Genomic DNA, 27,871 nt, shown 5'->3' with positions numbered 1-27,871 from the left:
GATCCTGATTGGTCGAAACCCCCTCAGCAGTGGTTAACGTTCACCAAAGCGAGCAGCGCTAACGGCGGACGGATCACCTATTGTGTCAAATCAATCTGAAGGAGTTCACAGAGTTTAGCTTCTGCTTTTTCAACCATGGGCTGTAAGGAGAGCTAAAAGCATTAGCTTTTGTTAGCATCATTGGTAAACAATGTGAATTATACGTTGTTCTCTGTTAGCATGCTAATTCAGCAGGCTAACAAACATGGATATCTTCAAAGATAGAAAATGTAAATCATTTTTAATTCATGTTTTTTGGTGAAGCATTTGGATTTTAAGCTAGCAGCCAAAAAATCTGAACAGATGACGTTACTTTGGCGTTTGTTAGCAGTTTAGCAATGTGGATAGAAAATAAGCTAACCATGAAACCCAACGGTCATTCTTTGTCTTCCCCGTCCCCTTGTCCCTCTGTTTTGAGGACCAAGAGGAAGGAGTAAGAGCGGTGATTGGGATTGGCCCTAAAAGTCTGGAGAGTCGACTTCCCAGGTCAGACGATCCAGACGATGAGAAGCGCTGAAACCAAAGAAAACGTGAGTGTAACGAAGGTTTTTACGCTCCGCGCTCTGAGAGCTTTTGCATAATTAAAGAAACTCAAAGTCCCAGCTTCTGCTTTGTGCACCGACGTTAAAGCTTCAAAGTTCTGGAGGTTTCCTGAGCCACGTCCCCAGCCCGCCACTCTGCAGAGCGCCGCTGAACTGCTGCATCGCTCTCTGGTAGCGCTCGGCGGCCATCTTGGAGGCAGCATATGACGCTGAAGTCGCTTCTGGACCTGATGTCTTTGCATTTATCTGAGAAAAGGAAGAGAAGAGAGAAACGCAGTCAGAGGTTTAGCTAAAGACGTGAAACGCCAGCTGCTCTGGTGAATAATTCCCGCTCTGTGCGCCGTCATCACATTTTAAAACGTGGCCGTCTGCTCCGGCACAGCTCGCTCAGCGCTCATCAAGCCCCGCCCCCTCAAATATCTGACTCCACTTTGTTTCATCCTAATGAAGGAGTCCGACCTCAGCTGGAGCCAGACGCTAAGAGGAGCGTTACTAATTGATCAAACGTCCAAACCTGTTACCTCACAGCTCAGAGAAGAGCTCGGCTCCAGATGACGACGTCCTCAGAAATCTTTCATGTAGAGGAGGAAGTCACCTCTACACCCCGCCTGAACGACCCTGAATGACCCTGAATGACCCTGAACAACCCTGGACGACCCTGAATGACCCCAGACGACCCACCTGTTGCAGCCTCTGCCAGTGAGTCCACATGGAGCGCCTGCAGAGCCGTGACGGCGTCCCTGAGTCCGTCCTCCTCCCTGTGGACGTGCTGACCTCCTCCACGGCTCCGTCCCCGTGGCTCCAGTTCACGCTGAGGTTCGGGGGTTTCCCTGCAGGCCGCACGTCCCCGCTGCTCAGACCTGGACCACACAGGAACCACATGAAGGGGGTGAGAAGTGACCAGGACTTAGACCCAGATTCCCCTCACAGGTTAATCCTGATCTGGATTAGAAAGCAGCGTGATGATGATGATGATGAGGAGGAGGAGAATAAAAAGAGACCCTGGGACCTACAGCCGAGCAGCAGCTGCCGCCTCCTGTACGGGAACGGGAGGTGCTTGAGGAGCGCCAGGCGGCGTGCCATGGCTCGGCCCAGGTGACCCGTGTGGCTCAGAGTCCCCACCGTCAGGCTGTGCAGGTACACCGGCTCCACCAGGTGAGACAACAGCGCCCCCTGGAGGCCCAGAACGCCCCACCTGTCGAGAGAAACAAGCTCAGAAACCTGGAGAGGCGGGACAAATGTTTTCGTTTGTTCGCTCTGAGTCCAAACGACTTCACGGTCACCGTTCCTGCATCTTTGTCAAAATTCTGTTTATTCTTTCTCAGATTTTTTCTCATTTTTTCTAAAGTTTTCATGTTTTTTTCTCAAAATTAAAATTATTTTTTCTTTTATCACTTTTCTAGTGCAAGTTTTTCTAGTTTTTTTCAGATTGTTCCAACGTGGTATATCCTGAGTTTTGACTTTCTCTCGGTCTAAGTATTTTTCCCATAAACTTTGTCTTTGTCCTTTTCTTTTTTGCTTTTTTCTTCAAATTTGGACTTTCCTTTATTTTTCAAAATCTGTCTTTCTCATTTGTCATTTCTCTGTCATTTTTTCCCCAAAAATAATTTTTTTTTTCACCATTTCATTTTTTTTCCATTAACTTGACTTTTTCACATTTTCTTAAAATTTTTTCCTGAATTTTGGCTTTTTTCAATATTTTTCTGACTTTTTCCCTCTAAATTTTGACTTTCCTGTTTTTTATTTTTGTTTTTTTTCCCTAAATTTTGTCTTTCTCTTTTTTTGCTGTTTTTCCCTCTAAATTTTGATTTTCCTGCTTTTTTTTATTTTTTTATAAATTTAATTTTTTATTTTTTTTCTGTTTTTTTCCTTTGAATTTTGATAATCATCCTTTTTTTTCCCTGATTATTTTTCTCTTAATTTCTTTTCTCTTTTATTTCGTCTTTAACTCTTTTCTGATTTTTCTCTTAAATCTTGTGTTTTTAAAATTTTCTGATTTTTTCCTCTAAATTTTGACTTTCATTTGTCTAACTTTTTTCCTCTGCATTTTTTTTCTTTTCCATTTCCTTTTTTACTTTTCTAAAGTAACAAACTTTCTTTGTAAGAATTATAACTCTTTTCTTTAATTTTTTCCTCACTTTAACCCAATTTTTTTGCCTTTTTTTCCTAATGATTCTGAATTTGCTCTTAGATTTCTGACCTACTCTAAAATATTTTGGCTTTTTGCCCATTTTTTCTGTTTTTTTTTCAAAGTTCTTTCATTTATTTGACTTTTTTCTCTGATATAATTTTTCACTTTGATTTTTTAGTCATTTTTCCAAAACTCCTTTGATTAAAGTCGGTTTTTTGACTTTTTTAATCTCTTAAAATAATCGCTCTCTGGACTTTGAGATTTGAGTCAGAATTCTTTAAAACTGGAATCTGAACTTTGTGTGGAGTTAAATCTCTGGTAAAATCTCGTGGTGACCCTCCGCTCTTAAAAACTCACTTTGCCATCTTGTCCGTGCAGGACATGGTGACCAGAGGTTTGCTCGACGCCACGCCACCTGTTGGAGGTTTCACTCTTCGTGCTGTGAGAGGCAGCGTCCCCTCACCGCCGTCCACCTTCACCCTGAGGTGACAGCGAAACCTGCGGCTGCGGACTGACACGTGGAGAGGAAGGAGAAGAGTCAGACTCTCTGACTGAGCGGAAACACCAGGATAAAAACTCTGAGACCGTCAGAATCTGTGGTTACATGCAGCTGAGCTCTCGTAGGGGCAGTTCAGCCGGGCGTCCCCGCACGGCGACGAGCTGACGTACATGTGGAAGAGGACGCCGTCCTGTAATCTGAAGCTGCTTCCTCTTTCCTCGCCGGCGTTATTTGGTACAAAGATGGACACTTCCTCACAGCGGGGGGGTTTGCTTCAGGGGAGAGGGCAGAAACATCAACACGAGACAGAAACAGGACGGCAGAAAACTGCAGTTCCTCGAGTGTCCACTAGGGGCTGGTCCCAAAAGTGAGTCAATCCCCATTAAGGCCAGTGTAAAATTGTTTGTTTGTCCAGCAGAAACAAACATGTTTACTGCCTCTTTAAGAAATATATTTTGTCTCTGTGGCTGATTTTTTTTATCAACCACATGAGAGCTAAACTTTCTGATGACGCGTTAGCTTCAGCTAATCAAAGCTAAAGCAGCAGCATTTTTAACAACACGCACATATTTAATGCAGTTGATGTTTCTTACCAACACAGCAACTCCAGCTGGGCATACAGGAACCGAACCAGCGCCCTCCTGCAGACCACTTCAGCATGGCAGTCTCTGAGCATGCCCCCGAGGTCACTCGTGTTCCCCGGGTCCCAGCACTTGGTCCCCGTGGCCAGACACACGACCCGAGCAGACCTGAGGTCAAACCCTGGAGGGAGAGGAGCGAGTATGAGGAGAAAAGCCGAACCAGCGACAGGAAATCACATCAGAGATGGAACAAGACGTCCGACATGACGCCGTTTAGACATTTCACTCTCAGAGCAGCAAAACAAGACGTTTCCTCTGGACGCCGCGCAACGAGCGGCGCGATGAGCAGCGCGCTAACAGACACCGACAGGCTGATGAAAAGTGTATGAAAAGTGCGGCTCAGAAACAGCCTTTTGTGCTGCAATCTGGCCTCATCAAAGATTCACAGGCGCCGCGGATGAGTGTCTCCCCTCTGGATCTGCGGGGTGCTGCGAGGTAACGTGTTTGTTTCAGTTGCAGTGATCTTTTTTTTTAATGTTAGACTCAGACACTTCATCCGTCGGCTGCTTCAAACCCTGAAATTATCTCCATCCCTGTTTGAGAAATGATTACACCACAGATCTGATTCTGCTTCTTCAGAGTCACGAGATGTAACATCAGCTGGGATCATCTGGATTCAGCTCCAGTCCGGCACAAAGTTCCTCCTCACTCCAAACTCTCAGCGCTCCTCTGGAGAGGTCGACAGGCGAGCTAACACAGCGAGCAAGTGTTCAACCATCACATGGAGTCAGGGCGGGATGGAGAGACGACAGCCGTCCTCTGAGCGCCTTAAAGGATTTTATCTTCTGATGTCCTGACTCCGTTTGGCTGTTGGTTCAGGAACTTTAGGATCCAGGTGAAACAGGAACTACCTGGTTCATGTGACCCAGTGTTTGTGCTTCAACCAATCGCAAAACGACCTGGGTGGATTACGTACATTAAGCCAGTGAAGTATGGAGAATGAGAAAAGTGATTGCATTACACTAACAGACCATTAGAGGGCGAAAGAGAAGGATGACTTCCTTTCAGCAAAGATGACACCAGAGAAGGAGAAAACAGAGTGGTTTAAATTAAAAACACTGTTTAAAAATCAGCAAACACCTTTCTCTCGTTGCTCTGATTTTTTTTTCATCTAAATTTTGACTTTCTCAATTTTTTTTTGCCTTTTTTTCCCTTGATTTGACTTTCCATAGTGTTTTTTCTCAAAATTTTGCAAAATATACCCTTTTTTCACATTTTTTTCTTTTGACTTTGACTTATTTTATCACGTTCAAACTTTTTTCCACATTTGGATTTATTCTAATTTTTCTTTTAAAAAAAATCTTTTTTTTTTTTTCTTTCACTCACTTTTTTGTAATTTTTAAAATTTTGATAATCCTCTTTTTTCACATTTTTCTTTTGATTTTAATTCATCTCGCATTTTTAATTTTTTATTTAAATTTTAACTAAACTTCCTATTTTTTCTACATTTGGATTTTTTTTTATTTTCCAAAAAAAAAAGGAAAAAAATCTCTAAAGTTTGACTTTTGACTTTTCTGTAATTTTTTTAAAATTCTGATAATCCCCCTTTTTCACATTTTCACTTTTTCACATTTTTTTCTTAAAATTTTTTTATCACAATTTTGACTTTTCTGGGGGTTTTTTGTATTTATGTTTCTCAAAATTTTGATTTTCATTCGTCTAACTTTTTTCCTTTTTTATTTTGACTCCTTCATTTCCTGGCCTTTTTTAGAATTTTGACTTTTCCAAAGTTTTAAACTTTTTTGTCAGAATTTCAACTATTTTCTCGAATGATTTTGACTTTGTTTCTAACTTTTTTCTCACTTTTACTCAAATTTTTCGCCTTTTTTCGAATAATTCTGACTTTCCTCTCAGATTTCTGATTTACTCTTTAAAAATTTGTCTTTTGCCCATTTTATCTGACTTTTTCTTTAGAATCTCTCATTTGTCACGGACAATGACTTCTCCATAAATTTTTTATTTATACTGTTAGAAGAGATGAACAGTATACGACATATTTTTTCTGTATTTCCTCGTATAAAAAGAACATTGACAATAAAAACCCTGAATATTCGTTGTTAAATTACGACTGGTTTTAGATGCTACATAAATCAGTTCCTGATCTGGTAAGGGATCAGGTCTCTAGTACTCACCTCTGGTCATCACGATTCCCGCCAGGACCTTATGTCGGGCATTGGAGGTAGAGTGAAGACCGTCCGTCAGCTCGGTGAATTTCTCCCTCACCAAGTGGAAGACTGACTCGGCAAAAAACTGCAGAAGAAGAAAGATCCTCAGCTGGCGTTCAGGAAATACACTCTTCATTCGGAGCGTTCGTTTTTCTAACACAGGAACAAGCTGTACGAATCTTACAGAGCTCCAACACAAATGGATCGATCACAACCGTTATCCAACCGCTGACTCTTTACGACCTTTAAAAACAAAAGTGGCCGTCCTGTTCGTGACGCCAGTTAGTGGAGGAAACTTCAGGGAGCTTGATCACTTAAAGAAGACTGAGCAGACTCAGACGGCTCACGTTGAAACAGTTTATTCCATCGAGTCATCTGTCATAGAAATCTTAACTTACACAAGAAACAAAGTGTTGTTGCTTTTGGCCACAGGGGGCGCCACATCAACACAAACCTTACGTCACACAGGGGCTTGAAAATTCTTTTTATCTTTCACTTGAAGCTACTTTTGAGAAATTTAAAGCCTCCAAACTTATATTCCCCCCTGTTCCCTGCTTTTTATTTTTCTGGTGTACTGGAGTCTGCACCTCCTGCCACCTCCTGTGACGCACTCGGACATGTCAAAATACGTCTGATTATGTTTTAAAGGGGACTGTCGTCGTTTCAGCAGACATCAGGGAGTTACAGAGAGAGCAGTTTCACAGCGACGGTCCACGACTTCCAGGAGGAGTGCTGCTGGGAGGAGGGTCTGTGATGGATTCAATATTTGAGCGACTGAAATGAGCTGCGAATAATTCATGTCTGATAATCAGAGAGATGAACATCGATCGACCCCATCAGAGGAAATGTTGAAGTGGTTTTGATGCTGTGTTTTTGTCTCTCACAAGGCTGAAGAAAAGTTTTAAAGCAGGGTCTGCCATTTTTACTTTGATAGGAGCCGTTTTCCTGCAGCTCAGCTGGATTAAAGTCATTCAGAAGCCACAAAATCTACTTTATCTCCACAATTAAGACTTTGAAGATTATAAAATTCTATACATAGTAAAATCAAGTGAATAATTATGTAAAAAAGTTTTTTTTTAATTTGTGAAATTGTACATGTGACATCTTAATTGTTTATTTTGAATTAATTTGCAAAAAAAAATCAAGATTTCAAAATTTCAGAAATTAAAAAAAGATTAAATTTTAAAAATTGCAAAGAACTTTGAAAAAAATGTTTAAATTTAAAAAATATATATTTTGAAAATTACATGTATTTTTAAAAAAAAAATATTTAAATCTTAAAAAATTTGAAAAAAAATTAATAATAATAATTACAGAAATTTAAAAAAACTTTTACAACATTGACAAATCTAGTATGTTTGCAAGACCAGAGGACAATTACATTAATGGTGGATTCATCTGTCAAAATTATATCATCAAAAATAAACAAACCTTTACAAAAACAAACAAAAAAATTCGAACTTTGGTAAATTTGCAAAATTATTTAAAAACTTTTCACAAGAGAAAAACTGCAAAAAAAACCTCAATTTTTGAAATTTTAAAAAATTGCAAACCTCTTCAACAAAATTTGGATTCAAAACTGCAAGAATTTCATGTTTTTGAAATGTAAAAAAATTGCAAAAATGTAAAAATTTAAGAAAGAATACTCAGTATTCGATTTTAACTCAAAATATGGCTCATTTTATTATTTTCTATTGTTTGCTGAGGTCCTGCCACTCTTCACTTATGTATGTATTTCAGTAATATTATTTAAAGCTACAAGGAGCCACTGCAGAGGAGTCAAAGGGCCGCATGAGGCTCCAGAGCCACAGGTTGAAGACCTTTGGTTTAACGTTGAACTCGTCGGCTGTGACTCGTGATCTAATGTGTAGAATTAAAACTCTTCACGTCGTTAAGCGCCTGAAACTCCTGAACATGACCTGGATGTGACCTCAGAGAGTAACGGTCTGTGTCTGAACGTCTTCACTTCTTCATCGGTTTCATGTGAGCGGTGAAAGTCTCTGACTCAACGTGTCCTGGACGCCGGCGGCACAAGGTCGAGTGTAATGAGTGTGTTAAACGCTTATCTGTGGGATCATTACGCTCCTCACACCACCTTCCTGCTCCTCCTCAGCCTCCTCAGTCTGCTCCTCCTCCTCCTCAGCCTCCTCAGTCTGCTCCTCCTCCTCCTCAGCCTCCTCAGTCTGCTCCTCCTCCTCCTCAGCCTTCTCAGTCTGCTCCTCCTCCACCTCTAATGTGCGGTGATGATGTTCGTCAGGGCGTCACGCCGCCTGGCAGGAAACAGGAACAACAGAAGTGGAAACAGGAAGTGGACGCACTCACCTGAGGTAGCTGGTGTTTGGATCTGTGGTCCTGGAGACCCATGATCCTCCTCTCCGGTCCCAGACTCAGGTTGTAGACGCTTCGTAGGACGTCTGCCGCCGCCTGGGCCTTGGCCCGCCTCTTACTGTGAGCGCACCCTTCGAACACCTTCCCCTCCACCCTGACCGCCATGACGAAGCTCCTCGCCAGCCGCCCGGGGACCCTCTCCGTCAGGCACACGTACCTGAGTCCTGGTCGGAGCTCGCTGAGCAGCATGGCGGGGCTGAGGCGCTCCAGCAGCGAGCCGCTGAGCGCCCGTCTCTTCGGGTTAGCTGAGGAGCCGAGGCCCAGCGCGAGCTGGACCAGACGTCTGTGGTCACAGACGCCGGAGAAAACGCTGCGGCGCAGAGACGGCTCAGACTCTTTGGAAAAAGCTTCAGGGGGGTCCAGTCTGTCCGCTGTGAAGTCCGTCTGAGTGCTGGTGAAGTTCCCCACGGCGGCGTGCGCCTGGGAGGCATTTGGGAACTGGATAAAGGAGTGAAGAGCCAGCTCTGCTGCGTTCATCTTGGCCTGTTTTTTGGTTCGTCCAACGCCTTCGAAGTGGAAACCGTTCACCTCCACGCCCACTGAGAACACCGGAGCGTGCAGCGGGCCCGTCTTTGACACCATCTGGAAGCGAAGGCCGGGTCGTAGCTCGTTCAGCTGCACCAGCGCGTTCTTCTGCGTGACGGCCCAGGCCGCTCGCTTACAGCTCAGCTGGCTCTGGTGGGGCGCTCGGTCTTTCCCGTCCACCAGGGGCTGCTTCCTCTTCAGGGCTCTGGATCCAGGCGTGGATAGAAACGCTGAAGGGAGATGTTTCTGAAGAGCGTCACAGTCGGCTGGTCGTTTCTCCTGATTCTCCTTCACCTCCAAACGGATCCTACCTGTCGGAGATCAGAAACTGTTAGTGGTTCTTTCTTTATGGGCTTAGATTAGACCAGGGGTCTGCAACCTTCACCTCCATAGGAGCCATTGTTCCTCAGCTCACCTGGATTAGAGTCGTTCTACTTTATCTTCACAATAAAGACAATAAAGAGGAAGAAGTGCCATACATAGTTGAATCTAGTTAATTATTATCTAAACAAGACGATTTTTGTTATTTGTAAAATTGTAGATGTAATGTACAAGTATTTTTTTTTTCAATTAAAAAAATAAATAAAAAGGTTTTAAAAATTTCAAAGATTTCCAAAACTTTCAAAAAAATTTGAAATGTCAAAAATTTGCAATTTTTATTAAATAAAATTTTCAACTTTGCCAAAACAATGAAAATTTGAAATTTTGAAAACTTACGAAAAAAATTATTTGATTAAATAAATTTGCAAAATATTCAAAAAGATTTTTAAATTTTAAGAAATTCCGAAAATTTCAGAAAAAAATAAATAAAAAAATTGCAAGTTTAAAAACATTTTGAAATTCCATAATTTTTTTAAATTTTTTTTAAATAATTTTTGATAAATTTGCAAAAAAAAAAAAAGTGAAATGTCAAGAATTTTCCAAAATTTCCCCAAATTATCCAAACTTCAAAAATGTGCAAATATTCTAAAAAAAAAAAATTTAACACTTTTTTAATTATTTAAGTTTTACAAAACAATGTACAACAGTGAATTGTATATCTTTAAAATTTCAATTTTTAGGAAATACACTTGATATTTGATAACACAAATTGATAGTTTGCTGAACCCATTTTTTGTTGTTTCTTATGTCTTGCCACATATCAAGCATGTTTATCAATCCGGCACGTTGTCAGTTTAATGAATCCATCCACACTGAATTAAAATCTGTATTTTCTTCCAGATTAGTCTGTTTCCAGCGATGGGGCCCACCCTGGTTTTGGAAAAAAGACTCACTGGTTTGGTCTCCGTCGTCAGCTGGAGGTGAAGCTGTGTTATCCTTCTGTGGTCGTGGACTGGTGCGGGCTGGTGACGCGTTGCTCCATCCTGGAAACAGAAAAGATGTTTGTTAATGACTGTTTTTGGAGTTAGAGGTTAAACTCTGCTGTTCTTCTCTTCTTCAGACTCAGAGACTCTTTTCATCTTCCTCGTCTGGCCTCAGGAAACACCTGCAGCTCCAAGCCCCGAATAAATCACCTGTTTGCCCCCCCCAGCTGAAACCAGTGACCCCGTTCAGAGTCTTCCGTGTCCTGGTTCTTTCAGAACAAACAGACATGATGTTTGAGTTCCTGCTGTGTGACTTCACCGTCTGTCTGAGGGGAATGTAGGGGGCGCTGCAGAGCAAACAGAGTCCTCCCTCGAATGAAGAGAGCACACTAACCGTGCACCTTGCAGTTATATCAGGCGTGTGATGCCATTAAAGGCGGCGTTATGTGAGCCGGCGCTCTGAGACGTGGCGTGATGATGATGAGCCTCTGCAGCCAGCGGCGGCCGGCGGAGGCTGGAGGTGTTTTAATGACCCCAGCTGATGGGACGTTCATTTAAGGACAGGAAGGAGGACTCTGTCTCTGTGTTGGACCAGCTCACCTTCCAGACCTCTGACTGTGACCGTCACACGCTCGTTAAGTCTCAGCTCGTTAACTCGTCCATCAGCCTTTAAACTTCATCAACATGAAAAAACCTTTTTACCAAAAACAAAATGAGCAGATTGACTTGGTCCTGCAGGTTAAAGGTGCTGTGAGGACTTCCTGTTTGCTGTTGATTATAGTGACACCTGTGGTCACAGCTGGTAGTGTCTTCTCAGGACAAAGACTCTGTTTCCCATGAGCACCATCACCCCTGGCATGGAGACGTTAACACGTCGTTTACACCACAGCAGTTTTAGGATGAAACACAAAGGTATTGTTGCATTTTGGCTCCGTTTCCATGGAAACAGCCTTACAGCTGATCTAAAAGGTGAAGTTTGGAAACATCCGCCTTTGCTGTGTGAAAAGTAAGCTGGAGTTTTCAGTGGAAAGTTTATTTTATTAGCAGCTAGCTAGACGTCTTACAGTCTGTGGAGGATCCTGTAGTGTTATAGCACCACCTACAGGCCTGGCATGCATACTGCAGCTTCTGTCCCTGTCCTGTAAATGCAGATTTTTTTAACCTCAATTTTTTGGCGTTTGTGGTGAAACATTGTCACGTAAACGGCCCCAAAGTCTCAAAGCGTCATCAGTTTGCCATTGAGTCATATCTTGAGTCAGATCTTTGCAGCAGAAATAACCAATCAGAGGAGAGCTCAGCTGATTGACAGGCGGCTAGCACCGCGTACAGCAGATCTGTTCCTCAGTTTCTGATCATTTATTTCAAACAGACTGTCAGCTACTCGTCACGCAGATATTTCTTTATAGAGAGGAAAACATCCTGCATACCTACTGATACCTGCTAAAACCTGCTGATACCCACTGATACCCACTGATACCCGCTGAAATGCCTTGATACCCACTGATACCCACTGATACCCGCTGATACCCACTGATACACGCTGATACACGCTGATACCCGCTGATACCCGCTGATACTCCTTGTTACCCACTGATACCCACTGATACCTGCTGATACCCACTGATACCTGCTGATAACTGCCGATACCCGCTGATACCTACTGATACCTGCTGATACCTGCTGATACCCACTGATACCTACTGATACCTGCTGATACCCGCTAATACCTACTGATACCAGCTGATACCTACTGATACCTGCTGATACGCCTTGTTACCTTCTGATACCTACTGATACCCGCTGATACCCACTGATACCCACTAATTTCTGCTGAAATGCCTTGATACCCACTGATACCCACTGATACCCGCTGATACCCGCTGATTCCCACTGATACCCGCTGATACCCACTGATACCTGCTGATACCCACTAATTTCTGCTGAAATGCCTTGATACCTACTGATACCCGCTGATACCCGAAGATACCCGCTGATACCCAATGATACCCACTGATACCTGCTAATACCTGCTAATACCTACTGATACCTACTGATACCCGCTGATACCTACTGATACCAGCTGATACCTGCTGATACCTACTGATACCTACTGATACCTGCTGAAATGCCTTGATACCCACTGATACCTGCTGATACCCACTGATACCCGCTGATACCCGCTAATACCCGCTGATACCCACTGATATTACTGATACCCACTAGTATCCACTGATACCAGCTGATTCCTGCTAATACACCTTGATACCCCCTGATACCCACTGATACCAGCTGATACCTGCTCGTGGTTACAGGTGAAATAAATTTTGAATGTTTCACAGAGCAGCTAGGTGGAACCAAAAGACGTTGGCTCGGTGGAAAGAGGAGGACAGAGCTCGAGACGATGAGCAGAGACGAGAGGACGGAGCTGGTACAGCGTCATGTTCCACAGCGCTGGTGTTGATTAAACCTCAGGAGCAACATTTCTCCATCCAGCGCCGTTAATGAAGCTGCTTTAATAGAATAATGAAATTAGGCATGGCGAGGGGGAAGGAGAGGCTCCTGCTCTTCATCCAGTGTGTGTGTGTGTGTGTGTGTGTGTGTGTGTGTGTGTGTGTGTGTGTGTGTGTGTGTGTGTGTGCTCTGACAGCTGAGGATAATCTCATTTGCTAAGCGTAATTAATGGCGAGTGGTTTCATTTACTTGTAATGTGAGCCGTCTTTCCTGAAGGGCAGAGAAACTTTGACAGATCAAATCTGCGTCTTCACTTCCTGTTACTGACGTTTGATTCACAGACGTTTCTTTAAATGACATTTATCAAACTTTTTTTTTACATCTTTGTTTTTGTTTTTTTGGTGGTTATAAATGTTTTAGCATTTAGCAATTAGCATTTAGAGCTACGTGGCCCACTGTTACAACCAGAGAAGAACAGGAAGAAAGAGACGTAAAAACACATTTTACCACAGCTTTTCTTTAAGTCGTCTCTGTAATTAAGACTAATCGTAGAAACATGAAGCAGCAGGAGCCGGAGCTAGCGTTAGGAAGGACTCAGTGCTGGACTGTCCAACCTGGTCTATGGTCGTGTTCGGCTCTTGTACCCAGTGTCAGGAGCAGGTCATTCTGGGTACTGCTTCAAAACCTCACCAGGAACTTCCCGTCTTTTTCTAACAAGGAAGATTGTGTGAAAGCTTGATGCTAGTAGCCACATCAGCTAATTATAATAGATGATGTCATAGCAGCATGACACAGTGTACCCCGCTACCACCTAGCTCCACCTTCTGGGATCGGATCAGTGTAGTCTGGCACCCAGACATAAGGGTCCCAAAAAGTGGGACGGTACGGGTCGGTAATTTGGGAACCTGTCCCTGGTTTTGTGAACTGTTGGACTTCAGATCCAGGGATGTCTCCCTGCTGAGCTCCAAACGGCCTCCTTCCTGCTTTCATCATGATCTACCTCCACCTCAGCTGTGATGGCCGAGTGGTTAAGGCGTTGGACTTGAAATCCAATGGGGTTTCCCCGCGCAGGTTCAAACCCTGCTCACAGCGAGTTTTGAAGCTTTGATGTCACTGATAAATGTTTGGAAAGATCAATCAATCAAACCATGACCTTGAAGACCTTTCTGGGCCCTCACAGTCTGGGCTGTGCCCCCCATCCAGGAAAACCGGTCCCTCCTGGATCAGAAAGCCTCCATGGTGTGGAGTTCCCAGGCTAACAGAGACTTCCTGACCTGGGACCTCCAGTCCCAGGTGGACCCTCCTCCAATGCAGTGACCAATGAGAGGAGCCGACTGGGACACGTCACCGACCTGATGGTGCAGATTTTTACAGCTCGCTAACAAACGTTAGCTCAGAAGTTCCCAGAGTTTATTCTCACTTTGCTTTTTCTGGTTTTTGGTTTTCAGACAGACACATGCAGGATGAACTTCCTGTGAGAAATACTTGATTCTGATTGGTCAAACCCAACAACAGCAGTGCGGTATTAACATAAATATTTCTTCTCGTGGTGTTTTCAGTGGCTGTGAGCAGCTGTGATGGCCGAGTGGTTAAGGCGTTGGACTCGAAATCCAATGGGGTTTCCCCGCGCAGGTTCAAACCCTGCTCACAGCGACGGACTTTAAAGTTTCATGTTACTAAAAGATGAATGAGGACAGAGCTTCATCACATAATCTGGAAACAACAAGAAAGATGTTTGAAGGGATTATACTGAAGCAGACGGCAACATGGACGACTTTTGTTGTTGAAGTGACCGTTTTACTGCCACAAGCAAAGTCAGAGGTTCCCCAACCTGAGACCTGGAGTTTCACCTGAAACTGTCTCCAATGGGAAAACCTCGGGGTCTGTGACCTTTACTCTGATAGGAGCCGTTTACCCTCAACTCACCTGGATTAAAGTCATTCAGGAGCCACAAAATCTACTTTATCTTCACCATAAAGACAAAAAAGCGGATAAAATTTATACATAGTTAAAATCTTGTAAGTTATTACCTAAACAAGAAGGTGTTTTCAATTTATGGAATTGCACATCAGATATCTGATTTTTTTATTTTTTAATGAATTTGCAAAAACAAATCTAACATCATTTTAAAATTGCAAAAAATTGCAGAAATTTCAATAAAATTTGAAATTCCTCAAAATTGCAAAAAAAAAGGATAATAATAAAAGAATATTAAAAAATTCGCACAAAAAAAAAATAATAATGTCAATAATTTTGACTTTTTTTTTATTTCACAAATTTGTAAAAGTCGTTTTGAAATTTAAAAAATTCGGAAAAATGTGAAAGTTAAAATGTAAAAATTTATAAATATTTCAAACATTTTTTTCTTATTTAAAAATTTACATAAGAATTTTTTTGCGTCAGTCTTTAATCATCGAAACTCTTTGTGAGAAAAATAAAATTGCTTTATTTCAATAATATTTTTTTTAAGCTACAAGGAGCCACAAAATCTACTTTATCTTCACAACACAGACTATAAAGTGGATAAATTATAAACAGTCAAAATCTAGTGAATAAACAAGAGCGTTTTTTTTTATATTTCTGAAATTATACATATGATGTCTCTATTTTTATAAAAATGCAAAAATTGGAAATAAGCAACTCCTGATTTCAAAATTTGTAAAAATATTACACAAAGTTGAAATGTTAAAAAATTGCAAAAATTAAAAAAAGATTTAAAATATGAGAAAAACTTTTTACTTTTTTTCATTTTAAAAAATTGCCAATTTTTTTTTTAAAATCTTGAAATTTCAAAACAAAATTGTTGAAATTTTAAACCTTTGTATAAATTTCATACATTTGCAAACCTTAAGAATATTCAAAATTTGGAAAATTGTCAAAAGTTCTCGAATTAAAAAAAAACCTTAAATATCAAAAAAGTTGAACTTTAGAGAAGTTGCAAAACTTAAAAATTGTAGAAAACTTGAAACATTGGCAAACATGAGCAGCTGTGATGGCCGAGTGGTTAAGGCGTTGGACTCGAAATCCAATGGGGTTTCCCCGCGCAGGTTCAAACCCTGCTCACAGCGACGGACTTTAAAGTTTCATGTTACTAAAAGATGAATGAGGACATACATTCACATCTCATATGTTGAATACTTGATTCTGATTGGTCAAAGCCAGGAAAACATTGTTGAATAACTCTCTCTCCAAAGTAAGGAAGATCAGGGATGAAGCAGGTCTGGGATCTCTCTCAGTTTCCTGGATTAAGACGTCCTCTGTCCTGTGAACCCAGAGGTTTCTGCTCTATCATCCAGGACAAAAAACAGGGAAATTACCGACTCTGTTCATGCGTAAATCCACAAGAATTATATAAGATTAATCCGGCAATGTAAACGGACGGCGCTCTTTCAACTCGTTGACACTGTGGCTAAAACGATAGAAATAGAAACAAAGATAACGAACAGAAGAACGACTCTGATTGGTCAAAAACCTCACCACACTAGTGACTGTACACAGACAGGTCACACTGCCTTTGATTGTAAAAACAAACTAAATCCAAGAAGCAAAGTTCATCAGATCCAGATCCTGTTTGTGCCGACCTTTGACCTCAGTGACAGCAGTGGGGATCATCGGCACCCAGGTATCCCACAGACCACCTGGAGTCTTCCTAACAGACTCAGAGTTCCCTAAAAGCTCATCCTGTCTGAAGCTTTTCTCTTGCCCGAGTAGTCAAAGAGTTACGGTAATGGGAACAGGTTGCGTCAATCGTTGCCCGTGGATCCACGTGGACTCCTTTGTCCTCTGAGACACTCTCCTCTTGTTGACTTTCTAAGATTTCAATCTTTCCTTTCCTGCTTCTTCCTTTCACAGCTTCTGAAACCTCGACGGACGAGAAAAACAAGTTTCTAAGCTGCTACACAGCATCGTCATCCTGTTTAAGGCCTTTTCTTTTCAACAGTCACTGAATGACTGAGTCGTCTGCTGTGTTGCTTTGCTCTCGCAGCTGTGATGGCCGAGTGGTTAAGGCGTTGGACTTGAAATCCAATGGGGTTTCCCCGCGCAGGTTCGAACCCTGCTCACAGCGGAGAAGTTTTAAAGAAATCTAACAAAGAACAAACTTTTTCCCTTCAGTCTTAGTGTAGAGTCTGACCTGCTTTTGCTCTCCATACTGACCTGTTCACCTGCTGACAATAACAGTTCCTTTCTACAAAGACGACACACTCATTACTCAACAGAAACCCAGACTGAACTCAGCGTTTCTTGGTGCCAACACCTCGACCTAATGAAGATGTTTTTATCTCAGTCTGTTGTGGAGTTTAGCAGATCCTCCTCTCCTGTACGCAGGGAGCACGGGTTACAGAGAACAGTCAGGTCTAAATTTAGTTCAGGAAATCACCCAATCACACTCAACCAACCCAGCCAGCTCCACGTCTGCTCCCAGTCAACACGCTGATGATCGTTATTTGGAAATGAGTGATGAAATCACTGCCTGAAACTTATGCTAATGAGCAACTGAAGAGATAAGAGCGATGGCAGCGATAATCTACGGCGGGCTGACGGCGATGGCCTGGTTTCAACCTTAATGCCCTCGCCTGCTGCTCCACGAGACGAGCGCTCGTCTTCAGCCGTCGACTGTTTGCTGTCTGGGCTCTTGTTTGGATTCTGTTCCCTGAGACAAAAGAGAAGTGTGTGAAGCTGTGTGAGTGTTTTATCTCCATCCAGTGATCATCAGCTCATCAAATAAAGACTCTGACACTAAATAAAATCCTGTGTTAACATTAAGTTGAACTAAATCTTCATCCCATCTGTCAATAAAGCCTGCCACTGCTCTTCTTCACCTCCTACAACATCAACAGCCCACCAACTTTCCATGCACCTGTGGCTAACCTCAAGTTTTACAGCCCTGGGAAGATAACTACATCTACAAAAAGACTAATCTGGAAGAAAATACAGATTTTAATTCTGTGTGGATGGAATCATTTCACTGACAACGTATGATTGATATGTGGGAAGACATTAGCAAACAACAAAAAAAGAAGAGATGTGCGATATTATTAATATAGCATCCTAAAGTATTCTTTCAAAATATTTGACATTTTTGTAAACATATAAAAAAAAATTTTTTTTAACTTTTTTTTTTCATTTTTGTGCAAATTTTTGCAAGTTAAAAATTATCACTTTTCGCAATTTTTTGACATTTAAATAAAAAAATGCAAATTTTTGAAATTTAATATTTTTTTAAACTTGACAAGTTTGGAAAGTTTAAAAGTCTTAAGATTTAATAATTTTTTTTTAATTTAAAAATCTTTTTTATTATTTTTTGGCAAATGTGGTAAAAAGAACCTAAGACATCACATGTACAATTTCATCAATTAAAAAAACTTCTTTTATAGATAATTGTTTCCTAGATTTTAACTTTGTATAATTTTAAAAACTTTTAGCATTTATTTATTTATTTATTTTAATTTTGACATTTTTTAAAAATATTTTGCCTTTTTTTAATTCAAGAACTTTTGACAATTTTGCAATTTATAAAATTGGGTTTCTTATTTTACATTTTTTTAAGGTTATGAAATGTGGAAAAATTGAAATTTTAATAAATATTTGACATTTTCGAGATTTTTTTCTAAACTTTGGCATTTTTTTTCATTCTAAAAAACATTCAAAATTTTAGAAAATTAATGCAAACAAATTGACATTTCTGCATTTTTTTTATAATCTTAAATCTTTTTTTTTTATTTTTGCAATTTAAATTTAAACTTTTTTGAAAATGCAATTTTTTTGTCATTTTTGCTTGTTTTTTTAATTTTCCAAATTGAAAAAATACAGATACGTAAAATTTCATATATCTAAAAAATGCCTTGTTAAGATAATTAACTAAATTTTAACTATGTTAAGAATTGTATGCACTTCATAGTCTATATTGTGAAGAAAGGTAGATTCTGTGGCTCCTGAATGACTTCAATCCAGGTGAGTTGAGGGTAAACGGCTCTTATCAGAGTAAAGGTCACAGACTCCGGGGTTTTCCCAAACTCCAGGTCTCAGGTTGGGGAACCTCTGACTTTGCTTGTGGCAGTAAAACGGTCACTTCAACGACCAAAGTCATCCATGTTGCAGTCTGCTTCAGTATAATCCCTTCAAACATCTTTCTTGTTGTTTCCAGATTATGTGATGAAGCTCTCTCCTCATTCATCTTTTAGTAACATGAAACTTTAAAGTCCGTCGCTGTGAGCAGGGTTTGAACCTGCGCGGGGAAACCCCATTGGATTTCGAGTCCAACGCCTTAACCACTCGGCCATCACAGCTGCTCACAGTCGCTGAAAACACCACGAGAAGAAATATTTATGTTAATACCTCACTGTTGGTGTTGGATTTGACCAATCAGAATCAAGTATTTCTCACAGGAAGTTCATCCTGCACGTGTCTGTCTGAAACTAAAAACCAGAAAAAGCAAAGTGAGAATAAACTCTGGGAACTTCTGAGCTAACGTTTGTTAGCGAGCTGTAAAAATCTGCACCATCAGGTCGGTGACGTGTCCCAGTCGGCTCCTCTCATTGGTCACTGCGTTGGAGGAGGGTCCACCTGGGATTGGAGGTCCCAGGTCAGGGAGTCTCTGTTAGCCTGGGAACTCCACACCATGGAGGCTTTCTGATCCAGGAGGGACGGGTTTTCCTGGATGGGGGGCACAGCCCAGACTGTGAGGGCCCAGAAAGGTCTTCAAGGTCATGGTTTGATTGATTGATCTTTCAAACATTTATCAGTGACATCAAAGCTTCAAAAGTCGCTGTGAGCAGGGTTTGAACCTGCGCGGGGAAACCCCATTGGATTTCAAGTCCAACGCCTTAACCACTCGGCCATCACAGCTGCAGGAAGCTCAGAGGAAAACAGCATCGTGATGTCAAAGCTCAGCCTCAGAGCGTGGAGTTAGCAGCAGCGTCTCTGGAGCTAACAGTCAGGACCACACAGAAACCACAATTAAGCTAAACGGCCTCAGAAAGCATATTGCTGATGTTTCCACGGAGAAGAGCGGAGAGTCCATCAGTGAAATTACACCACTAAGTTTGCCTGCTCAGATTATTTATCCCAAAGCATCCAATCTACAGAGATGTCCCAAAAAAAACCTCCACCCCACTGACGGAGCGGTCACTGAGAGCAGCTGTTTGCTCCACGCTGGAGAATCATAATCCTCGCTGAACGAGGACGAGCAGATACTTTCCAACAAATGACGGTCGCTGACATGAGCCTGAGGAGCAGCAGGAGGGGATTTCACTGACTGATGGATGTTTGTTTCACACAGACGCCATTTTTATCCCCTCACAGCGCCTCCTCTGCTGTGGACCCACCTGGAGGATCCTTGATGGCTTTGCTCCACCAGCGCCCCCCTGAGGTGGTATCCTATCCCCACCTCAGTGTTACGTAAAGTGAAGCATTAGCTAAAACACCCTGCCTTAAAAACAGAGGGGCTCAGGCAGCGACACTGAGTGATGGTTTTCTGTGAACGGTTATTTTTCTCTGCAGCGCTGACGGACAGAAAAAGGCCGTTGGGTCATTAATGAGAGTGGAACAAGCTTAGCGCTCTTTGAATAACCATCAGACTTAATACAAAAGCCATCACGCAGTAATCTGTGGCATTTACTGAGGATTAGCATGTGGAGAACAATGCCAGATTAATCCTAAAGGCCGACCTGTTGCCCAGCCGACTGTAATTATGATTAAAAAGAGCCAGAGATGCCATGACACTCTATCAGCGCTCAGACCAACATTTCTATGAAGAAATCCAAGAGACACGAGTCTAACCAGGATCTGAGGACGCTCACTCCTCTAACCCAAGATTTGTTAATAGAGATTCCTACGATTTCAACAAGTAAAGGAAATATTTCATCAAATTCTTGGACTAATTCCTCTTTTTCTCATTTTCCACCTTCACAGCTTTCCAAGGGTCAGCCTCTAGATCACAGGTCTGCTACTTTCACTTCCATAGGAGCCATTTTTCCTCAGCTCACCTGAATATTAGTCATTTAGGAGCCACAAAATCTACTTTATCTTCACAATAAAGACAAAAAAAAGTGTTTAAAATTCTAAATAAAGCTAAAATCTAGTGATTAATTATCTAAACAGGAAGTTATTCAAAATTTATGAAATTGTATTTTTGATGTATTTTATTTTTTCAAATTTTGCAATATAAAAAAAAGGAAAAATTTAAATCCTAAATATGTAGTAGAAAAGGTAATTTTCAAAAAATTAATAAATTTGCATAAAATTTCTATAATAACTGAAATTCCAAAATTTTGCAAAAATTCTAAAAAAAAAAAAAAAAAAAGGAATTTGAACATTTTGGAAATATTTCAAATAATTCTTAAATTTAAAAAATTAGCTTTTTTTTTTTTTTTTTTTTACAAAATTAAATTCCAAAAAATTGACCTTTGACCCTTGCTCTAGATCAGGAGTCTGCTACTTTTATTTTCTTAGGAGCCATTTTTCCTCAGCTCACCTGGATCAAAGTCATTCAGGAGCCACAAAATCTACTTTATCTTCACAATAAAGACAAAAAAAAGTGTTTAAAATTCTAAATAAAGCTAAAATCTAGTGATTAATTATCTAAACAGGAAGTTATTCAAAATTTATGAAATTGTATTTTTGATGTATTTTATTTTTTCAAATTTTGCAATATAAAAAAAAGGAAAAATTTAAATCCTAAATATGTAGTAGAAAAGGTAATTTTCAAAAAATTAATAAATTTGCATAAAATTTCTATAATAACTGAAATTCCAAAATTTTGCAAAAATTCTAAAAAAAAAAAAAAAAAAAGGAATTTGAACATTTTGGAAATATTTCAAATAATTCTTAAATTTAAAAAATTAGCTTTTTTTTTTTTTTTTTTTACAAAATTAAATTCCAAAAAATTGACCTTTGACCCTTGCTCTAGATCAGGAGTCTGCTACTTTTATTTTCTTAGGAGCCATTTTTCCTCAGCTCACCTGGATCAAAGTCATTCAGGAGCCACAAAATCTACTTTATCTTCACAATAAAGACAAAAAAGTGTTTAAAATTCTAAATAAAGCTAAAATCTAGTGATTAATTATTCAAACAGGAAGTTATTTCAAATGAAAGAAATTGTACTTTTGATGTATTTATTTATTTTTTTTAATTTTGCTAAAAAATGAAATTTAAAAAAATAGCAAAAAAAAAAAAGAAAAATTAAAATCCTAAAAATGTAGGGGGAAAGGTCATTTTTGAAAAAATAATAAATTTGCAAAAATGTATATAATCATTGAAATTTCAAAATTTTGCAAAAATTCTAATATATATATATATATATATATATATATATATATATATATATATATATATATATATATATATATATATATATATATATATAATTAAAAAAATGGAAGTATTTCAAATAATTCTTAAATTTCAAAAATTTTCTTTTTTTTTTTTTTATAAGAAATTATATTCTAATAAATTGACCTGTGGCCCTTGCTCTAGATCAGAGGGGGCCAACCTGTGGCTCTTTGCCTTTCGGTGTGTGGCTCTTTGATCCATTCCTTAAAAATGTATATATAAAGCTATAAAAATATTAATATACTGCTGCTAACATTGGGATCAGTATTGATCAATATTTGAGTGTACAGAGTGATACTTAAGTTTCAGTTTCTCTTCTCTAGTAGGAATTTAAACACACTTACAAACACAATAAATCTCACTTTAAAAATTGGAAATGTATTAATTTTCATTTTATGTCCTGCTCTAGATAGACTCTTTAATGTTTACTTTGCAATAACTTAAATAACACCTTTAATATTTGCACAGGTTATGTATGTTTGTAATATTTTTTTAGCTAGCTAACAAACAGTGATGCCTGTATCGTGCTACTGAGTAAAGTATCTCTCTGATTTGACCACTTTTTCAGTAAGGAGTAATCTAAGGCGTTACTATTTCCAAACGTTTTCAGATCAAAGTTACTTATCCAAGCTTACTTTTACTTTTTATCTTGCTTTTAATAAAGAATATCAGCTGTTTTTTTCTTGCGTCTCAGTCGCGTGTTCATGACGTTTCCAGCACGAGGACAACTCAGGTGTGTTAGCAGCCAGCACACAAAGGTAAACGGATGAAGAGGAGAGGTGTGAGTTTTCCAGCTGTAAACTCAGTCACTGTTTGAGTTTTTCAGTTAAAGAAGTCAGGGTTAAGGTTCATTGTTCACTCTGTGCTGCTGTTAGCTTCAAATCTTTGAAACATTTAGGATCAATCAGAGAGATCAGCTCACTGAGGACAGAAACACTGGAGAAGTTTGACTTTTACCTGGAGGAAAGGTGAGTCCTGTCTTTCTCTGTAACTCCCTCTGTTCCATGGCCTGGACCCTCTGTTTAACATTAATCCATCGTTAATGAGCAGAGCAGCATCGCGTAGGCTACAACGAGGCACGTGGTGACGAGCAGGGGCGTGCCCAGACTTTTTAGACTGGGGTGCCCTGATCATATGGTGGCCCTAAACTGCCAAATTTAAAAAATAAATAAAAGTGAAAATAAAAACAAAAATAAAAATATATACATAAATAAAGGAAGTAAAGGACTGAGGACTATGTGAGCCGCACTCCAGCAACATTTATTTTTGCTTATTGTTTTACAGATACAGGATCAACTGGATACAGCTTTAACAAAAGAAAGTGACAAAAACCAACTAGACTAAAACAAAGAATTTAAAAAGAAAATAATTTAAATCTAAAATTTAACTGAACAGTGCTGTAGTGCATCAAAAATAGTATTATAAAAGCTTTCGTTAGTTGTATTTGAAATTAAAATTTGTTTAAAATATTTTTTATGTTTTTATTGTGAAGTACACATTTTACAAATAACAATGTCAGTATGTTACTTCAAAAACAAACATGTAGACTCATTTTACTATTCATTTTAATTGCATCACACAATTTTGCCAAATTATGCAGCTGCTGAAAGTAACTAGAAAAGTAACTTGTAATCTAACTTTGTGACTTTTAGAGGAGTAATCAGTAATCAGATTACTTTTTCAAAGTAACTGTGGCAACACTGTTAATAAAGGGGCGTGTAGGAGGGGTTAATTTCTAACAATGTTTCATGACATTTACGTTTTGACACCTGCTACTAGATATCTATCTATCTATCTATCTATCTATCTATCTATCTATCTATCTATCTATCTATCTATCTATCTTTGGCTAAATAAAGAAAGTGAATAATTTTCTGGTACTTGCTTTGAACAGAACACTACAGCTGGGTCCAGGAACCTTTAGTTCCTGTTAGAACTTTCTCCAGAGCTAAATAGTTCCTGTGGTCCCTTGTTTGTCTGTGTTTGGATGATGAGGCCGAAGACCCCGGTAGATTTTGCTAAAGAGGACAATGACCTCCAATGACAGAGTGAAAACAGCACCAGACCAGTAGAGGGCAGTAAGCTAACAACAAAGGCCTTTCAGTTAGCATGTTAGCCTGTTAGCACAGAGGATCTTGGAGCTTTATTTCACTGCTGATGGATTTGTCGACTCTTAAAGGAGACAAAGCTGATCCAAGACGTTTCTCAAAGCTTCAAACAGTTTGGAGCAGAACCAGCGGACCTAGCGCTCAGCATCTAAGTCGTGAAGACGCAGAGAACGAGCCGTGTTTGAGAGTTAAAGTGAAACAGTTTCTTCTGGAAATGTTTGTGAACAGAGAGAGTTATCTGCATGAATCAAACAAAGCACAAAACATTTTGGTGTCCACAGGGAGAGATGGAGCCTGCAAATTAGCCTGTTAGCCTGTTAGCCCTGAAAATCAGATATGCTAGCCTCCTATGACACATCAATTGACAGAAAGCAGATTGAGCAGGACAGGAAGTTGTGGACAATAAACACTTTAAAACATCCAGTGACTTTCAAAATAAAACAAAATGTTTCCAAACCAGATGTTTTTTATCTGAACTACAACAACAAACCGACACAATGAGCAAAACGGGACCAGGAGAAAACAGGTTGGAGGTTTCACAGACGATACATCTGACAATCAACTGAATCTCCACCAGTTAGCATTAGCTCGAAGCTTAGCCACACACGTTTCTCACAGAGGCTTTAAAAAGACGAGGACCTCATCGCCACTCCTCAGATTTAACGTTTCCTGATTGTTTTCTGGGTTTTTCATCCTAGAGGTGACAGTAAATTATTTTCCTCTCAGTTCATGATTAAGAAGAAGAAGTGGATCACTTCACATGGATCTGCTGGAGTTAAAACGTATATAAAAGAATATTTCTGCAACATATAAAACACTTTAGTATCTGTGTGCGTTAAAAGTATGAAATAAAAGCCATGAAGAAGAAAGGAAAAGTTTGAGGAAGCAACAGAGGAAAAAAAAAGTTGTTTGAAGGTGAATGAGAACCAACATTTTGTCTCCATCCTCTCCACCCACCTTTGCCTTTGCACCTCCTCCTCCTCCTCTTCCTCCTGGACCTCCCCCTGGTGTCACGCTCTGACCTCTCTGAGGGTCTGCTCCGTGTCCCGGGCTCCGGAGACATCCTGATCCAATCCACAGGAGTTTCTGTAATTCCCCGTCTGGAGCAGAGAGGAGTCAGAGAGGAGTCAGAGAGGAGTCAGAGAGAGTGCAGCTCTGCAGCAGGAAGCCCCTGCTCACTCACTCACTCACTGACTGACTCCCCCCCGCTGCCGCCGCCGGCTTTAGGAGGCGGGCGGCGGCTCGGGCTGTGACATCATGAGGAGAGGAAGAGCTCGTTGGTTGATGCTCTTCTCTGTCTTTAAAACTTCCTGTGGACTGAAACTTTGTTTTTCCTGACAGGTCTGGGCTCTCCTGACAAAAACTCAACCTCCCATCATGCATCAGTCTGCAGGTTGTAGAATAAGCTTTGGTGCAAACTAAAATTTTCATATTGGTTAAATATAATTTCAAAGTAAAAAAATTCAGTTTCAAAACAGTAAATTTATTTTAAGGTCATGTTTGTAACATGTAAAAATATGGTGAAATTTTATTTTGAAAGGCAAACAGCTGGCTTCCTGTTGGAAATAGGTCAGGGGTGTCAGTGTATGATTTTTGCGTCTCAGTGAGATGAATATTTTGACGTTGGTTTGATCTCTCTACGATGTTCCTACTAGATGCTAGGGCTGTTCTAGTGTGCCTAGGTGGCGCTAGAGAGCAAATTATGGGATGTTGGAGGTCAAATTTGGTATTTTATCAATTTTTTTTTTTTTTTTTTGCCGATCATGAGGTGTGTGCAAATTTTGGTGAGCTTTTGAGCATGTTTAGGGGTCAAATTAGAGCTCAAACGGACCAAATAAAAAAGTTTTTAAAAGCCAAGATCATAAGGAACTTTAGGTGATATGGGCTATAAAAAAATTTCAAATGCATAATAATGCTAATAATATTTTCACATGTTTTAAAAATGATTTAACAGTTTTGTTTTTCAGTTTGTCTTTATTCTTTTTGAGTCTTGTATTTCCTGTGTTTCCTGTTTTGGTCTGTAGTTCTTGTTCCTTGTGGTTCTGCTTTGGTTCCTGTCTTGTTTGGGTCTTTTTATTCTCAGTGCTCCTGTGTTTGGTTTAGCTCTCCTTGTGTTTCCCTCCTGGTGATTGCCCCTCATGTTTCACCTGTGTCTGATTTTACACCTTGTCTTTTGCGGCCACATGTAGCTGGATGTTTTCAAAAACAAATATCCCTCTCTTTGTTCGTTTTAAAAATTCTTTCATCCACACGCCGCGGGCAAATCTGCTGATAAGTGCAGCTTGATGCATGCCAAGCCCATATTAGGCAGTGTTTCCAGACGTAAAACCTGTGCCAGCCAATCAGAATGAGCCCAGCTGTGACGTTTGAGAGACGAAACCATGAAACTGAAGTTTTTTCAAATCTTCACTTTGGCTGGAGTTTTCAGAAAACATTGTTTTTAGTGGCGTACAGCTGTGGTTTCATGTGGACTATAGGTATAAATATATGCAGATATGCAGTTTATCAGATAGCTGGCCACGCGTGGAGGACGATTCACTCTGCAGCTGTCCTTTTCAAGAAAGACAATAACATGAGACTGTTTAGTCTGTTTGATCAAATAAAAAGGTATAAACCTGATCTATAACAGAAACGACTTTAGTGCTTTAATTTGTCTCCGTCTCAAATCATGAACAAGAAAACTTGAACGAAACAACGGTCAGCCCGCCCAGCAGCTTTCTTACACGACAACATTTCATCTGAAAACGCTAAAACACAGTGAAAAAAATCTGCGTTTATACAGAAACACCAAGGGACTGAAAACTCTGTAGTAAGCATGCCAGGCCTGTAGACGGCGCTATAACTGTCTTGTCCAGAAGCAGCTTTTGGTAGATCTCCTCTGAAGTAGAGTTGGGCCGATCATCTGTTTTCAAAAGTTTGCGTTTAAGGTCAGCTGAAATGTTGTTTCTGTGTAAATGTGAGGCTGAAACGCAACAAAACTTTTGCAAACTTGCCTGGAACCAGCACCAGCACCAGTCAGGAGGAAAAGCAGTTTTTTTGAGTTCCTGGTCATTTCTTTGTGTTTCCTGTCGAGTGTTTCTGTTGCTGTGTGTTCGGTCCCTGTGTTTTGTTTCTTTTGAAAGACTTTTTGGTTTCCTTTCAGTTTTCTAGATCTATTAAGTTTTTTTTTTAATAAATCTGCATCTGGGTCCTCCACCTCCTTGATTTTCGTGCAGACAGACGTTTCCTGGTGATAAATTGAAGAACAGGAGCTGTCAGGGATCACACTCGTTGGCGTTTCACTCTCTGCCTGTTGACACTGTGGAAAAACACAGTTCCTGTTAGAGTCAGTGAACAGTACAGAGTTTAATATTGGTTTGATTTTTCTGTATTTCACAGTCATTGTTAATGTTTGCATCAGTGAAGAGTTAAAGAGCCAGGTTCAGTGACTCAGCTGGCTACCTTAAACAGACTGATGGTTTGACTTTCCCCGAAAAAAGGAAATGTTGGGAGCAAAGGAAGTAGTTTTAAATCTGTGAAAATAAATCATTGTTGAATTCATAACCTCATAAATCTGATCACATCATCTCTGATTTATATCAAACTTTTGGCGGTGGTCTGACCTCTGCTCCTCTTCACCTGCTTCCTAATTACCAGCAGGTGATTAATCCTGCCAATCTGCCTCAGTCTGATAATCTGCCTGCGTTGGATCCAGATCATCTCCTCTGTTTTCACCTCTTTATCTCTGCTGTTGGTGTCAGAGCGTCCC

The 27,871-nt window shown here is 40.1% G+C and overlaps 1 protein-coding gene and 6 non-coding genes across 7 annotated transcripts; 4 read left to right on the top strand and 3 right to left on the bottom strand.

The window, feature by feature from the left end:
• Positions 1 to 671: 671 nt before the first annotated feature.
• On the bottom strand, positions 672 to 23,065 carry LOC141804663 (double-stranded RNA-specific editase B2-like). The gene is made up of 10 exons (XM_074689247.1): positions 22,973 to 23,065; positions 10,205 to 10,294; positions 8,340 to 9,241; positions 5,985 to 6,102; positions 3,805 to 3,973; positions 3,317 to 3,483; positions 3,070 to 3,223; positions 1,595 to 1,776; positions 1,263 to 1,441; positions 672 to 827 (listed from the first exon to the last, which is right to left on the bottom strand). The coding sequence occupies exons 1-10, from the start codon at positions 23,019 to 23,021 to the stop codon at positions 672 to 674; spliced, it is 2,166 nt and encodes a 721-aa protein (XP_074545348.1). The 5' UTR covers positions 23,022 to 23,065.
• trnas-uga (transfer RNA serine (anticodon UGA)) lies at positions 13,696 to 13,777 on the top strand. Its single transcript has one exon. It is a non-coding gene; the product is annotated as a tRNA-Ser (tRNA).
• trnas-cga (transfer RNA serine (anticodon CGA)) lies at positions 14,257 to 14,338 on the top strand. Its single transcript has one exon. It is a non-coding gene; the product is annotated as a tRNA-Ser (tRNA).
• On the top strand, positions 15,672 to 15,753 carry trnas-cga (transfer RNA serine (anticodon CGA)). The gene has a single exon. It is a non-coding gene; the product is annotated as a tRNA-Ser (tRNA).
• On the top strand, positions 16,670 to 16,751 carry trnas-uga (transfer RNA serine (anticodon UGA)). Its single transcript has one exon. It is a non-coding gene; the product is annotated as a tRNA-Ser (tRNA).
• On the bottom strand, positions 18,891 to 18,972 carry trnas-cga (transfer RNA serine (anticodon CGA)). The gene has a single exon. It is a non-coding gene; the product is annotated as a tRNA-Ser (tRNA).
• Positions 19,450 to 19,531, bottom strand: trnas-uga (transfer RNA serine (anticodon UGA)). The gene has a single exon. It is a non-coding gene; the product is annotated as a tRNA-Ser (tRNA).
• Positions 23,066 to 27,871: the final 4,806 nt, after the last annotated feature.

The sequence above is a fragment of the Halichoeres trimaculatus genome, unplaced genomic scaffold (assembly GCF_033239565.1).
Source record: "Halichoeres trimaculatus isolate MK-OKI-2021-1 unplaced genomic scaffold, fHalTri1.1 fHalTri1_scaffold_15, whole genome shotgun sequence".
Taxonomy (NCBI): Eukaryota; Metazoa; Chordata; class Actinopteri; order Labriformes; family Labridae; genus Halichoeres; species Halichoeres trimaculatus.
The sequence above is the reverse complement of the archived record's forward strand: the minus strand, read 5'-3'. Positions and strand labels throughout refer to the sequence as shown.